Consider the following 13,604-nt stretch of genomic DNA (forward strand, 5'->3'; position numbering starts at 1 on the left):
GTGATAACAGGGGATGTAATGGGGCCAACCCTGAACAACCTAGACAAGCTGCTAAGGCTGCCGTTCGGCTGTGGGGAGCAGAACATGATCCATTTTGCCCCCAACGTCTTCGTCCTGAAGTACCTGCAGAAGACCAGACAGCTGAGCCCAGAGGTTGAGAACGAGGCCACCGACTACCTGCTGCAAGGTAGACAGACAGATGGGTGGGCCGCAAACACTTTTCTGATTTTCAACTGGGCCCCATGGTCCAGAAAAGGTTGGGAACCACTCATCTAGATATTGTGTCAATACACCTGGTCTTGCTTACACTTAAAGCTACATATGCAGTATTTCCTATTCCAAATATCAGTGCAGAAACTTACAGTAACGAGGAGACTCGTTATGTGTCAGGACTTTTAAAAGTTTCAAAACTACCATCCGCATCAGGATGTGGTACTTACTGTACTGTTTCGGGCAGTGGGAACATTCTCTCTAATTGCTGGCAAAGTGGTACACCTTTACTGGAAAATGATGGATTTAAGTTTACCTTGGATTTTGTAGAATTGTAGATTTCTTGACAGAGGACCCTGTGGCTTGGCTGGAGTTGACTTTTTTGAATCACGACTTGGAACACGTCCCTGGACACTGCTGCTGGGATCCCAGCCCAACCCAGTCTCACTCCTCCTGTGCTCTGACTTCCCCAGCCTGGGTCTCACCCCTTCGCCTGTGTTTTCCCTTGCCCAGGTCAAGCATGTCTGCTTGAACAACCATGCAGATACACTCACTGGAAATCTCCAGTAACCTTTTTCTGTACACTTAATAAAAGTGGCTTTAAAGCTACAATCCGGGACTTGTCATTTAAGTATTTGAACTAGATGCACCGCCATCTTTATTGTAATTACAGCTCCGTCGGGGAGAGGGAGACAATTGACATATAAATTATAGCTATAAATATTAAAGTCTGTTGGATCTACGTGAATTGACCTCTTCCAAGGTCTGGCTTCACACTTATAGTAAAGGAAATGGGCAATCTGAGCCTTCACAAACCATTTAAGAAAGGTTAAGGCCCCTAAACCGGTACTGGTGCCCAATTTTTACAATCTGTATGGTAGGCTATGTTAATACAATATAGTTAGCACATCAGCGGTGGTTGGAAGTGGTATCTCTACTCTTCCATTGAGAAATATCGACCCTGCTGTCAGGTAGAACACCTTCTGGTTGAAAAATAGCCCTATCCGACTTGGCTCTGGCTTTTGCATATGTATGTATGATATTGCCAGTTCCGGAGAGACTACCTAAAAGAACACACTTGGAGATGGATGTAGATAATGGATCGATCCATCAGTGATGCAAGGAAAAGCAGATTAACTAGGAAGTAGGAACTGTGGATCATGGGAAGGAAGTAGCAGTAGGAAGATCAAGAGTTGTTTGAACAGATTCCACAAAGAGAGGACTGGCAGTACTTAATTCTACTGGAGGTTTTTGGAAGACATCCTGGCACAATATGGGTGCAGCAACAGACCATGAAGTTCCATCCATGAAGTTACGACCCCATCCTGTGTAGATGAATGTAGCATCCTTGGACTATTAGCTGACCCCTAAGAAAAAGACCTCACATCCTGAGCTTGTTTTACTGCGTTGATATGTTCAAGATAAAAAACACAATAAAGATGTACATAGGTGAACAAACCCCAATCATGACATTTAGAAAACCATCAAGCCACTGAGATAAAACCCAGCCCACAGTTTTGCGAAAGAATGGCCACTGAAAGTATCTGGTTCTCTCAGCCGACTGCTGGAACTGCTTGTCAACTGAGTCCTGTGTCATATTGTCCCTTGATTTACTAAGGATTCTGACTACTGCTTCATGTGCAGTGAGATGGGTCGTCTATTCTGGAATTCTGAGGTTAACAGATATACAAGCTCATAGCACGGCACCTATGCCTGTACCAGTAGGTTATGACTAAGAATTATTCACGCTGGTAGGAGAGTACATGTTGGAAACGGCTAAACTATCAACGAGACTGTACTGCAGCCCAGGAGACACCTGAACAGAAACTCCACGGTCAGAGAACCAAAGATCCCAGAGGGACCGCAAAGGAAGGAAATAGTTTCCCAGGTAGCGTCATTTGGAAGGCTGGGATGCTTTGGGATGATACACCAAAGATCCAAGCCTGTTCTAGTTGCCCCAGCTGTAGTAGGGTTAGGCAAGGGCAACGGCAAGTTAAGTTAAGTTTTCTATTGGTTAAAAACCGGTGAGGTTGTTGTAACAGGTATTTAAGGATATAAGCAGAACTCTTGATATTTCTTGAACTCTGATGCCTGTGTCATAGCAGCTACAGGTGATGTGCATGTCCACTGAATGGTGAATAAATCTATAGAGAAGGATCTCATTGAATTCACTCATTCTGTCAGGATTTCTTCACTGGTCTTGGAAGGCAAGGAAAGTGTGGAACAATAATAAAATGTGAACCTATTTACCAACCAAAAGCTTAGAATGCAGTCAGAGTTAAAGTGTCAAAGAGGTTCCAACTGGATTCAAGATTCAACATTTTGAAATGGGGAATAGTTTTTAAGCCTGGCCTTATTTTTCCGCCATACTTGCTCAGCATCCCCCTGTCTCTTTTCCAACCTTTCTCTTAGGATATCAGAGACAGCTGACCTACAAAAGGCAGGATGGGTCCTACAGTGCATTTGGAGAGAGGGATTCCTCTGGCAGTATGTGGTAAGTGTGGCAATGTATGTATGTCTCCTTTAAGACCTGAGGCCGATTCTACAAATGCCTTCTAAACCAGTAGTTATTTCAAGATAAGAATAAAAAAAACTAAAATAGCAGATATACAAGCTCGCAGCGCAGCACAAAGTGAACCGCTGTGAGCTTGTACATCTGCTATTTTTGAATAGCCAAGGCTAAAATCTAAAATGACACAGATGCTTTCCCGGTTTTAATGGGTTGAAAAATCCATCTGACTTCATCAACTATCGTAAAGCTTTGGTTTTTGGTGTAAAAAGCTATAGAGAAATGTTGCTTAATTTGTTGCTTACATTTCATCATTTTAATCAATGTACTTACGAGGGCATATACTTATCAGCAGAGTGCATTGTCAGTGATTGGAAGTGGAGTTATTCAAATTCATGCATGATTTGTACCAGGCTAGGTAGCAGTAGTCTTCAGTTTGGAAGCATTGCTAGCCAATACAATAACATTTTTATCAGCATCAACGTGCCTTGTGCTCAAATTAATACATTCCTGTTGCTGAGTTTAAATCAGGTAGTTTTTCCTCTGTGAGTGTTTATTTTATGTTTACTATCCCTGGGGCCGGCAGGCGGCCATAACTATCTCATAATGTTTAGAAAACTGAAATGAGACCCTCAATGAGGAGCCCCAGTGTTCCATGCCTCGCACATTCAGGCTCGATCGCAGCGTGCATACCTCTGGTTGATTTATTAGCCGAGGTGGGTATTATGATATTTAATAGAGCTGATACTGTGAAACAGCAGGTTACATAAACCGCAGAGAATCATAAAGAAACGGCATAATTGGATCCCTGAGGTAGGCTAGGCTCCGCCGATTTATTTGCAGTTAAAGAGGGTTCATAGTCACGGTGCTGAATGGACCCCATGCTGCTTTGGCCCCATGAACCGGGACTTAATGCTACCAGGGTAGACTGCGTTTTAGGAGTCTGGAGCCACTTCCTTACCGAAACAACCCCCCTTACCTATTTCTATTTCGACATGGGCCTAGAAAGTAGAAGTGGGATGTGTCTCAATGTCTCATCTAAATAGACTGCCTGTCCGGGAGTAACTGGTAACGTTAGTCTAGCCCATGGAAACCATGAGCTCTTACCCACGGATGGTTATGAGAGGATATGAGGACGTAACAATTACAAATAGCTGTTGGGGTTTTCCTTGAAGCCCAGGGAAACAGGTTTGGAGTTTGTGGGCACAACTCAACACAACAACACAGATGTCTGAACCTTCGGTAAACCCGAGACAAACACTTTATGATTCCATCAGCTCGCAGCTTTTGTTTTCGGTTCCAGAGTTCACCACGGGAGCAGCACATTTATTGCCAGCTTAAAAGTACTCTTAATGCAGTGTTGATGTATCCCAGCTTGTAAAAATGTATCTGAGCGGAAATTGTTGGGGTCTAATGAAAAGATTGAGCTTAACGGGCAGTAATGTTGTGGTACACAGTGCTGGATTCCTCACGGCACCACTGCTGTTCCTGGACAAAACTGAAAGTTGTTTCATTCAACGGCTCAATGATATGCAAGAATTAGGGATATTAGGATGGACCAATGAGGTTACTCAGTTCTGCTCATAGGGACTTGCACTTAAGCTCCTGAATATACACTTGAATGTTGAATGACAGCTGAATAGGTTTGATTGAACCACTTAAGCCCTATATACGTAATTGTACAATGAAAAGCCAAAATAGCCGTTGTTATTCCGACATTTTTTGACAATTTAATGATATGCCCAAAATTGGGTTGCTGGGTTGAAAGTGGTTTAAGGGCAAGGTTATGAGACAAACACTGCACATGTACACACATGTATGGTACAAACACACACACACACACACACACACACACACACACACACACACACACACACACACACACACACACACACACACACACACACACACACACACACACACACACACACACACACACACACACACACATTGCTCTCTACCACCGGCCCCTGAGCAGTGAACAGGATGCGTTTGTAGGAAGAGGTTTGTCATCAGCATTTGGATTGATCCTCACCGGGCCTTGGAGCCCTTGTTCTGACATGGCATGCATACCTGCCGGTATTATTAAAGCTCTTTGATTCTGTCTGGATCCAATGAGAGCCATATGCCGCTGTAATCTGCGGAACACACACACACACACACACACACACACACACACACACACACACACACACGCACACGCACACGCACGCACTTCTTTCAACTATCTCTTCTACCCCCCCCCCACCTCCAATTTGTACAGCATGCTTCCTAATTCACTGGCCTGGGATGGGTAGTGCAGTCTGACTATGGGCTCCCTGGAAGTAAGACTTCAGTTGTCCCTGAGCAATGACAGAAAAATCCGAGCCAGCTTCTAGACAAAACTGAACACTAGCTTTAACAGAATTACTGAAAATCTCTAACTTCTATGTATAATCTTTCTTTCGCCAAGTGGGACTGAACTCCGCATTTTCTCTTCCAGTCTTGTTGGCTGGACATGTTGAGGCTGGCATGGCATTTCTCTCTGCCAGAGATTGATCTGACAGTGTTAGTAGGGATAGGGGGTGGGAGGGGGCAGTTTGAATACCAGAGATGGAGAGAACTGATACGCACTGCTGTATAAAACTATCCATTCCCAGTCCTCTGCCAAACTGGCATGCTGTTTGATTTTAGCAGGAATTCAGTGTTTTTCTTAGACCTTGGACACGGGGGCCTGTGATATCATTAGCAAGGTGATTATTTGTAGAACGTGCTCTGATATACTCCTAAACATTAACACACAATCTCTAGGGGTGCCTGGTGGCTCAGCCAGACCATGATAGTGAATGCGAGGACCTGGGTTTGAATCCAACCCGTCTTGTGTTGCATGTCTCTCCTCTCTGTTCCTTTCGTATCTCTCTACACTGATATAACCTATCTGAAATAAAGCATAAAATGCCAAGAATTCCTTTGTAAAAAAAACAAAAAACACATACATTCTCTAACCATTTTTACTTTTGAAGTGTAAACGTTTTGAACCCAACTGGACCTATTATGGTCCATTTTACACTGTCAGAGTTCAGTTAACACAGATGATTTGACTCTGTATAGTTGTTCTGTTAGGTTGTTCACACATGCCCCTTCTGGCCTGAGTTTGAACCCCACCAGGAATCTTGATCTTTAGCCACCTTCCCAGCTTTTCTGCTGTCTGTGTCAGTATGCAAAAATACATTTTGTCACAATGTTGCAACAGCCACGGTGGCAAACATTATTTTAATAACAGGCCACGGTAATGGACCATGTCCAAAATTAACCATACTGTTTCACCTTTAACTGCCAAATCTAGCTGATTCAACAAAACAAAAACAATTGATGGTTTGTTACCTGCAATTGTGGCTTATAAATTAACTCCTCGGCCACAGCCAATCCTTTATCAATTTTTTTTCCAATGGCAGGTGTTAATTTCATTTAGCAATTTCTTTTTACCAAAATCGCATAGTTTTGATGTGAAGAGATCATATTGTGTGTGAAAAAATAACAGGTTTTCTACACGAAATGGTCGCGAAACAGGAACGTCAAATGACACATTTGAATCCCCCCCCACATGTATGATCTCACATCAAAACAATGGGAGTCAGGTTTAAAATCTGCAACGTCTTCTTAACACTGAAGGATTTTGCTATGTTGAACCTCCTTCCACTTCAAGATCCAGTTGCCCCAAGGCGACCCGATCCACTTTTAGCATTAGTTATGCTAAATGAACTCTGGGTGCTCTGCAGAACAGCAGCACATCGACAAATCTGGAACAGTGGGGGAAAACCCTCCCTCTCAAATCAAGCTAGGCTGGAACCTGTTCAGCTGTCATTCATCTGATATGGCCCCTTGAGTTCTTCTTGTCTCTTTTACTGTACCTCTTGGCGTATGGAGTTGGGAGTGGGATATATGTGGGGCAACAGGGGAGAGGGAAGTACCCCCGGTGCGGTGAGGTGAGGTGAGGGAGAGTGGTGGAAGCCTGTCTCCTCACCCCACTAAATCATCTTTACACTTCCCAGGACCTCTCCCAAGGGCACAGCAGTTAAAGCCAGTGACACAATATTACTTAACATTATAAAAATTCCTGCAGGCTCGGGACTCCATCCCGGAGTGCTGTCTCCGGGGACGAATAATGTCCAGGCCCCAGCGAAGGAAGATTTAATACCCCGCTTTATGAGAGTAGGGCTCTTTTTTCTCTTTCTCTCATTTCCCTCTGAACACATTCAAATCCTCAGTGTTAATATATCCATTTGTAACTCTAGAACTGTGCAAATGTATCCAAATGGACCCTTTACGGGTCCATTTGGTTACATTTGCACACTTCTCTGAGTTAAATAACATGGGAGATTTTACTGTGTGCTCTCCCTCGGCCTGTTACGTCACTTACGAGCCACGTTCAAGAAAAGCGGGGCACAACCCCTCTTTATTGTTTATTTATTCATCTTTGACTTGTTTTTCTTTGTTTTTTATGGTAGGCAGCTTGCCTCATCCTCTGGCTACAGTTTGCAAGAGGTCGAGTGTAATGGAATGTCTTGCTGTCATTGTGGAGCCGTTGGCCAAAGGCCCCCCCCGCCCTCGAGGCCTGTGTTTATTGATGAGCGTGGGCTTATTAGCTCAACCTAGCCCCCCACCCCACCCCCCCAGGGCTGCCCTTCTCTTTTAGCCCCTTTACCGCTATTACTTCTCCAGTGCGAACCACAGAGAAAAAAAACTCATAAAAACTCAGTGACACTCCTGAGCTTAGGCAGAGTCACAGCATCCACCTCTTGGGGATGAGCGTTTGTTGTGCGAGTTGCTGCGGAAATGCTTTCGGGGGACCGCTCACGCCCCTGCGCCGCGCCGCAGAGACCAGCTTGATTTGGCTTTGTGAAATTCCACATTGTGCGTAGACCACAGGGGTTGCATCCTTTGACGGTAATCAAACCCTTCCTCTCTGCTCCACTCCATGTGTCTCTAACCCAACACTCAACACTTCCCTTCTCCACTCCACATTTCCATTGCTACTTTTGGCCATTTCACCAGACCCGTCGTATTGATAGATGCTCTCCCTTACCGAACATCCCTCCATACTTGCTACTATGAAACCATCTTACACTCCATGTCAATCAACAACCCCCCCCCCCAGCAACATTCGCACGCACGCACGCACGCACGCACGCACGCACGCACGCACGCACGCACACACACACACACACACACACACACACGCAGACTTCTGACACGTTAAAGGAATGCGACCGGTTGGGAAATCTTTTCACTTCACTGCCAACATGACAGGTTGTGAACTCATTTGTGAAGTTTGATGGCTGTAAGTATTTTACAAGGATTTGTCAGCACACGTATGAACGAACTGTGATATCTCACCTCTCCCTGCTCCCCTGTCTGTTGTTCTCCATGTTCCTCCTTCCCCTTCCGTCTCGTCCTCGTCCTCCATCACTCTCTCCTCTCCTCTCCTCTCCTCTCCTCTCCTCTCCAGGTTAACAGCGTTTGTGCTGAAGTCCTTTGCCCAGTCTCGGGGCTTTATCTACATCGACCCAGAAGAGCTGCGGGCAGCCAAATCGTGGCTCATCAGACACCAGCGGGACGAGGGCTCCTTCCCTGCCATGGGGCGCATCCTGAACAAAGACCTACAGGTTAGGATTTGTGTGTGTGTGTGTGTATGTAGTATGTATGCAGATGTAGTATTGGTGTGTGTGTGTGTGTGTGTGTGTGTGTGTGTGTGTGTGTGTGTGTGTGTGTGTGTGTGTGTGTGTGTGTGTGTGTGTGTGTGTGTGTGTGTGTGTGTGTGTGTGTGTGCGTGCGTGCGTGCGTGCGTGCGTGCGCGCGCGTGCGTGCGTGCTTGTATATCTGCTATTTTTAAATATTCAAGGTATAAAATGATGGTTAAAGTGGTTAAAATATAGCTAAAACCTAAAATGACAATGACGCTTTCCCGGTTTTAATGGGTTAAAAAAAGACCTGCTCTTTCCATGGAACAGACAGACCGGTTGAGAATGCCAACACACTCTCATTGACTGTCATAGATTAGTCTAAGACAGTACAGTATTACTTCAGGAAGCGTGAATGACGATGATGACATACAGGGTAGAGCCCTGGAAACAACTGACATGTAGATTGTGTATAAGCCAACGCTTACTCCTTTTCCACAGGGAGGGATCCATGGGAAGATCTCTCTGACAGCCTACGTAGTAGCAGCCCTGTTGGAGACGGGGATAACCACAGAGGTAAGCAAGCAGTCTACCAAGACCCGCAAACACTCATCCCTCTCCATCACTACAAACAGACTGCTACCCACCCACCATTGCCACCAATATAACTTGACTTTTACCATTCAGTCATAAGGAGCAATTTAATCGACCTGTTTATTCAAAGTGGTTTATAGCAGTGGTTCTCCAGTTCCCCAGTTCAAATATGATTATTTTGGGGGGTCGTGGCCTGAAATGTTTGAGAGCCCCTGCTTTATAGTACAGTATCAAACATTTATAGCCTGGGAGATTACAGCAGGAATGGAGCCCGTAAGCCTGGCAATATTGGAATCACAATCTAATAACTGACCAGGATCACGTAACAGATTATGTAATTGCTAGCTTTCTCTAACAGTCCTATACGCAAATGTAACAAGCATGTAATCCGTGATAAGCTGTGACCAGCTCTCGTTTGCGCTTGAAAATTGAATCAAGAAGGTTTATTTGTGACTAGTCATACCGTTACAACAAGCAGTAAAATGCTTGCGTGGTAAGGTCCGCAAGACTGCTAACATCAACATAACAGCAATAATACTGGTTACAAATATAATATAATTTGATTAAAATAAAAACATTATTTTGCAGCAGTAGGGGAGGATTGGGGGGGGGGGGGTACCATAGCTTAATGTCTATTTATAGAATGTGTAATAAGGCATAACCATGTATACAGATACATGTGTTGACCGTGTGTTTCAAATGCAATTGTTTTATTTTTCTTCTTATTCTTTTGTTTATTGTTCATACTTGCGCCTCGGGCATTGAGACACCTCAAGCGCTTGCCAGTCCACAAACAGTCTGTTACCAGGGTGTTGCCTGTCTTTTTGATCTACTCAAGCATCTACTGTCATAAATGTCCAGCAGGGACAGGAGGGAGCTCCCTGTGGTGCGCTCAGCCGAACGCACCACCATCTGTAGAACTTTCTGATCCCGGTAATGGCTATTTCCATACAAAATGATATAGTGCTCTGTGCTGGCCCCTCTAGAAAGGCGTCAGAGTTTTCTGTGACACCTCTAATTTCCTTGACTGCCTGAGGTGATAGAGGCGCGCCTTCTTTGCCACAGACTCTGTGTGCATTCTCCAGGTCAGGTCCTCTGTGATGTGCACACCAAGGTACTTGAAGCTACTCACCCTCTCCTCTGTTGCCCCATTGATGAAGACCTCTGCCGTTTATTGCAGAAGTCCACGATCATCTCCTTGGTTTTTCCAACGTTCAAGAAGAAGGAGCTTTCCTGACACCACTACAACTTTTTCTGCCACCTCCTCTAGGTAGACCGTCTCATCATATTTTGAGATCAGGCCCAGTCCATCCAGTTTGCTAGCCAGCCTGGTGGGGACTATGGTGTTGAATGCCAAGCTGTCGTCAATAAATTGCAGCCTGGCATATTCCTCCTCTTTGTTGTCTAGGTGGGTGAGGGTGGAATGCAGTACCTTGGAGACGGCGTCATCCATGGATCTATTGGGACAGTGTAGGCAAGAGGGGCAGATGATAAATGAATAGTCCTCTCGCCTCTCCAAGCACACTTCATGACTACTGATCTCAGCGCTACCAAGAGCTAGTTGTTCAGGCTGGCTGCTGGGGAGGCGTTCTTTGGTATGTTGTGTGTGGACAACGATGGACTTCTTGAAGCCAGTGGGGATTTGGAAAGAAAGCCACTGTTAATTGTGGAACAACGCAATAACGTTTTCATTGCATGTATTGTAGATACTGGCTGAGAAAAAGACACATTTTCTGTCCCTTTCTGAACATCTTGCCGTCTGATCCTCCAATACCCATAATTCACTCCAGAGGCTTGGCTGTCGATCAGTTCTTGGACTTGGTCCTCCCTAGTGGCAGAGGGGAGAAAGGCTGTAGTTCTTGGACTTGGTCCTCCCTAGTGGCAGAGGGGAGAAAGGCTGTAGTTCTTGGACTTGGTCTTCCCTAGTGGCAGAGATGAGAAAGGCTGTAGTTCTTGGACTTGGTCCTCCCTAGTGGCAGAGGTGAGAAAGGCTTTAGTTCGTTATGTCTGCGACAGTGTGTGGTTCTTAGGATTCTCTGCTTCAGCAATACAGAGAGCGTTGATGGACCAGTGCAATGTACTGATCATTACTCCTATGAAAAACAGTGGAGTATTCCTTTAAGTTCCAATAATTTTTAGGTGGCAGAATGATTAAGAGTATGCAGTAGGAGTGGTGAGTAGATGGATCGTGGTAGCATTGTCAGTTGGCTCTGATGTCAACCCATTACACACGCACGCACGCACGCACGCACGCACGCGCGAACACACGCACGCACACACACACGCAGTCCAGACTACCAGTCCAGCTCACTGTAAATTCAGATGGGCTGAATTGGCTCATGTGTGAACAGGATCGCTGCGTTCCTGTCCTGATAGTTGCAAAGATGGATGTGCTGGCAGCAAGCCCACTCATATTTGTTATACCCCAGCGCTGCTAATCTAATATTTAATAACTCTTTCGTTGACATCCAAAGATTTATGAGGGTGACAAGCACAGAAAACGATGCCCTATGAAAGCTACACCTCGGTTGCATTCCACCTTCTTCTGCTCGTTCTTTGCTCTCTGCTGCTCTCTGTTGCTCTCTCTCTCTCTCTCTCTATTGAAAGATCATTTAAGAAATAAAAATGACAGGCACTCGGGTGGTGTAGGGGTACATTTCCTGACCACCACCATGGAAAGTAGGGTTTCGAATCCTCCATGGTGCCTCTGGCTCGGCTGGACATTGCCACACGGACACAATTGGCCGTGTTTGCGGGTCAGAAGCAGGGTGGGGACAGCGATCTCTGTCGATGCACTATCGACTCCTGCTGGTTGTTCTGGGCGCCTGTTGTTGAGTTGGGTGGCTGGGGAACCAGGAGGAATAGCGTGTTCCTCTGCATGCGTTATGTGCTCCTCACTGCCAGGTGAAAAGAAGCAGCCTTGGCGTCACATTTATCGGAGGAGACACGTGACACACAGCAGCAGTTCCCAGTGACAAGGGAGTAGAATACACGGGTGCATGCACATTACAATCCTCAATGTTAATGTATCCATTTGTAACTCTGAGATTGTACAAATTGACTCTGGCTCTTTTAAATGGTTAAATTAACAAAGAGGATTTTTATAGTGTAGTGTTGTTGACTCTGCCCTCTGGCCCCTCTCCTTCCTCTCGTGTGTTTGTACCGTACCAAACTTCCTCCTGTTCCCCCTACTGTCTACCCCCAGGGCTCGTCTGACAATGCGTCCCCTTGCAGCTGATAAAAAAGACTCCTGAAAAACGATCCTTGACATCAAAGTGGAACCCCCCCCCCCACACACACACACACACACACACATAACATCACCACCACCTCCCATTTCACCTAATTAAAAGATGACTGTGGCAATTACAGTGAGTGGCTGTTGAGGCCTATCATCTGAGAGAGGAGGGATGAAGGTCACATCTGGAAGAGTTGAAAGTCTACCACTTCTACCTTTTAATGGCCCAGCCCAGTGTTTATTTGATAAGCACATCTGAGGGGGAGGCCAGGGGTTGAGAAAGTGCTGTGTGTGTGTGTGTGTGTGTGTGTGTGTGTGTGTGTGTGTGTGTGTGTGTGTGTGTGTGTGTGTGCGTCTGTGTGTGCTGTGTGTGTGTGTGTGTGTGTGTGTGTGTGTGTGTGTGTGTGTGTGTGTGTGTGTGTGTGTGTCTGTGAGTGTACTGTATGTGTGCACGTGTGTGCGTGTGTGGATAATGATGAGATTGCAACGTCTAATGCTCAGACAAGAGAGAAGCTGCCCTTGGACAGGGGAAATATTGGGCTTATCGACAACAGTGTCTAAATCTCTCAACGGAAGAGTGAAGAGACCACCTCCAACCACTGCAGATGTGTTCGTTATGTAAGGGATAATCAATGGGGAGCAGGTCATTATTGAGAAATAAACCCAGACAGGGTGATTAGACACCGACGCGTAGCGGAGGGGTCTTCATCATGGCGTTTCGCTTGATGCTTCCTCAGGTGCTATATCAAGCATCAAGCAAAACGTGTTGTGCGTATCACTGCATCGATAAAGCAAGTCATCCTGCATTTGAGGAGTGTCTGGTCCCATTGTTTTAAGGCTACTTTTTGTATCGTGATATATTTGTATATATGTCTGCACACATGTTCATCTGCATGCACTGTGCACGTGTCTGCTCGCTCTCATCCAGGAAGAGAAGGTGGCAGTAGCCAAAGCCAAGGACTTCCTGGAGAGCAACACCTACTCTGCTGATGACCCGTACACCACGGCCCTGTCTGCCTACGCCCTGGCCCTGCTGCGGAGCCCGTACGCCCCCCTGGCGCTGAGACGCCTCAACCACATGGCAATCACACAAGGTACGGTACTACTTCCACAGGTCAAACTTCAACTACATTTTGACCCAAAGTGGGTTAGACACACATAGTCTCTAAACCAGTGGTTCTCAAACTTTTGAATTTCCAGGACCACCATAACTCCGAGAGTCCATTTGTACACTCTCAGAGTTACAGACCTGTGAGGGAGGGTCCATTTGGAATCCCTGGACCCCACTTTGAGAACCACTGCTCTAAACACTTCACTTATCTAGAGACTGACGGCAATCTCCCAACTTTCGTTGTTTAAAACTGGGCAGAAACAATTAGAGAGATAACACAAA

At 45.7% G+C, this 13,604-nt stretch overlaps 1 protein-coding gene across 1 annotated transcript in view; it reads left to right on the forward strand.

Annotated features, from left to right (window-relative positions):
* cpamd8 (C3 and PZP like alpha-2-macroglobulin domain containing 8) overlaps window positions 1-13,604 on the forward strand; it is an 82,469-nt gene that overhangs the window by 38,322 nt on the left and 30,543 nt on the right. Inside the window, exons 28-32 of the mRNA XM_084066999.1 lie at window positions 11-187; window positions 2,623-2,704; window positions 8,208-8,364; window positions 8,881-8,955; window positions 13,140-13,305. Of these exons, the coding sequence (XP_083923125.1) occupies window positions 11-187; window positions 2,623-2,704; window positions 8,208-8,364; window positions 8,881-8,955; window positions 13,140-13,305 (657 nt within the window). The remainder of the gene's footprint in view (window positions 1-10; window positions 188-2,622; window positions 2,705-8,207; window positions 8,365-8,880; window positions 8,956-13,139; window positions 13,306-13,604) is intronic.

The sequence above is a fragment of the Gymnoscopelus microlampas genome, assembly GCF_963454915.1.
Source record: "Gymnoscopelus microlampas genome assembly, chromosome: 9".
NCBI lineage: Eukaryota > Metazoa > Chordata > Actinopteri > Myctophiformes > Myctophidae > Gymnoscopelus > Gymnoscopelus microlampas.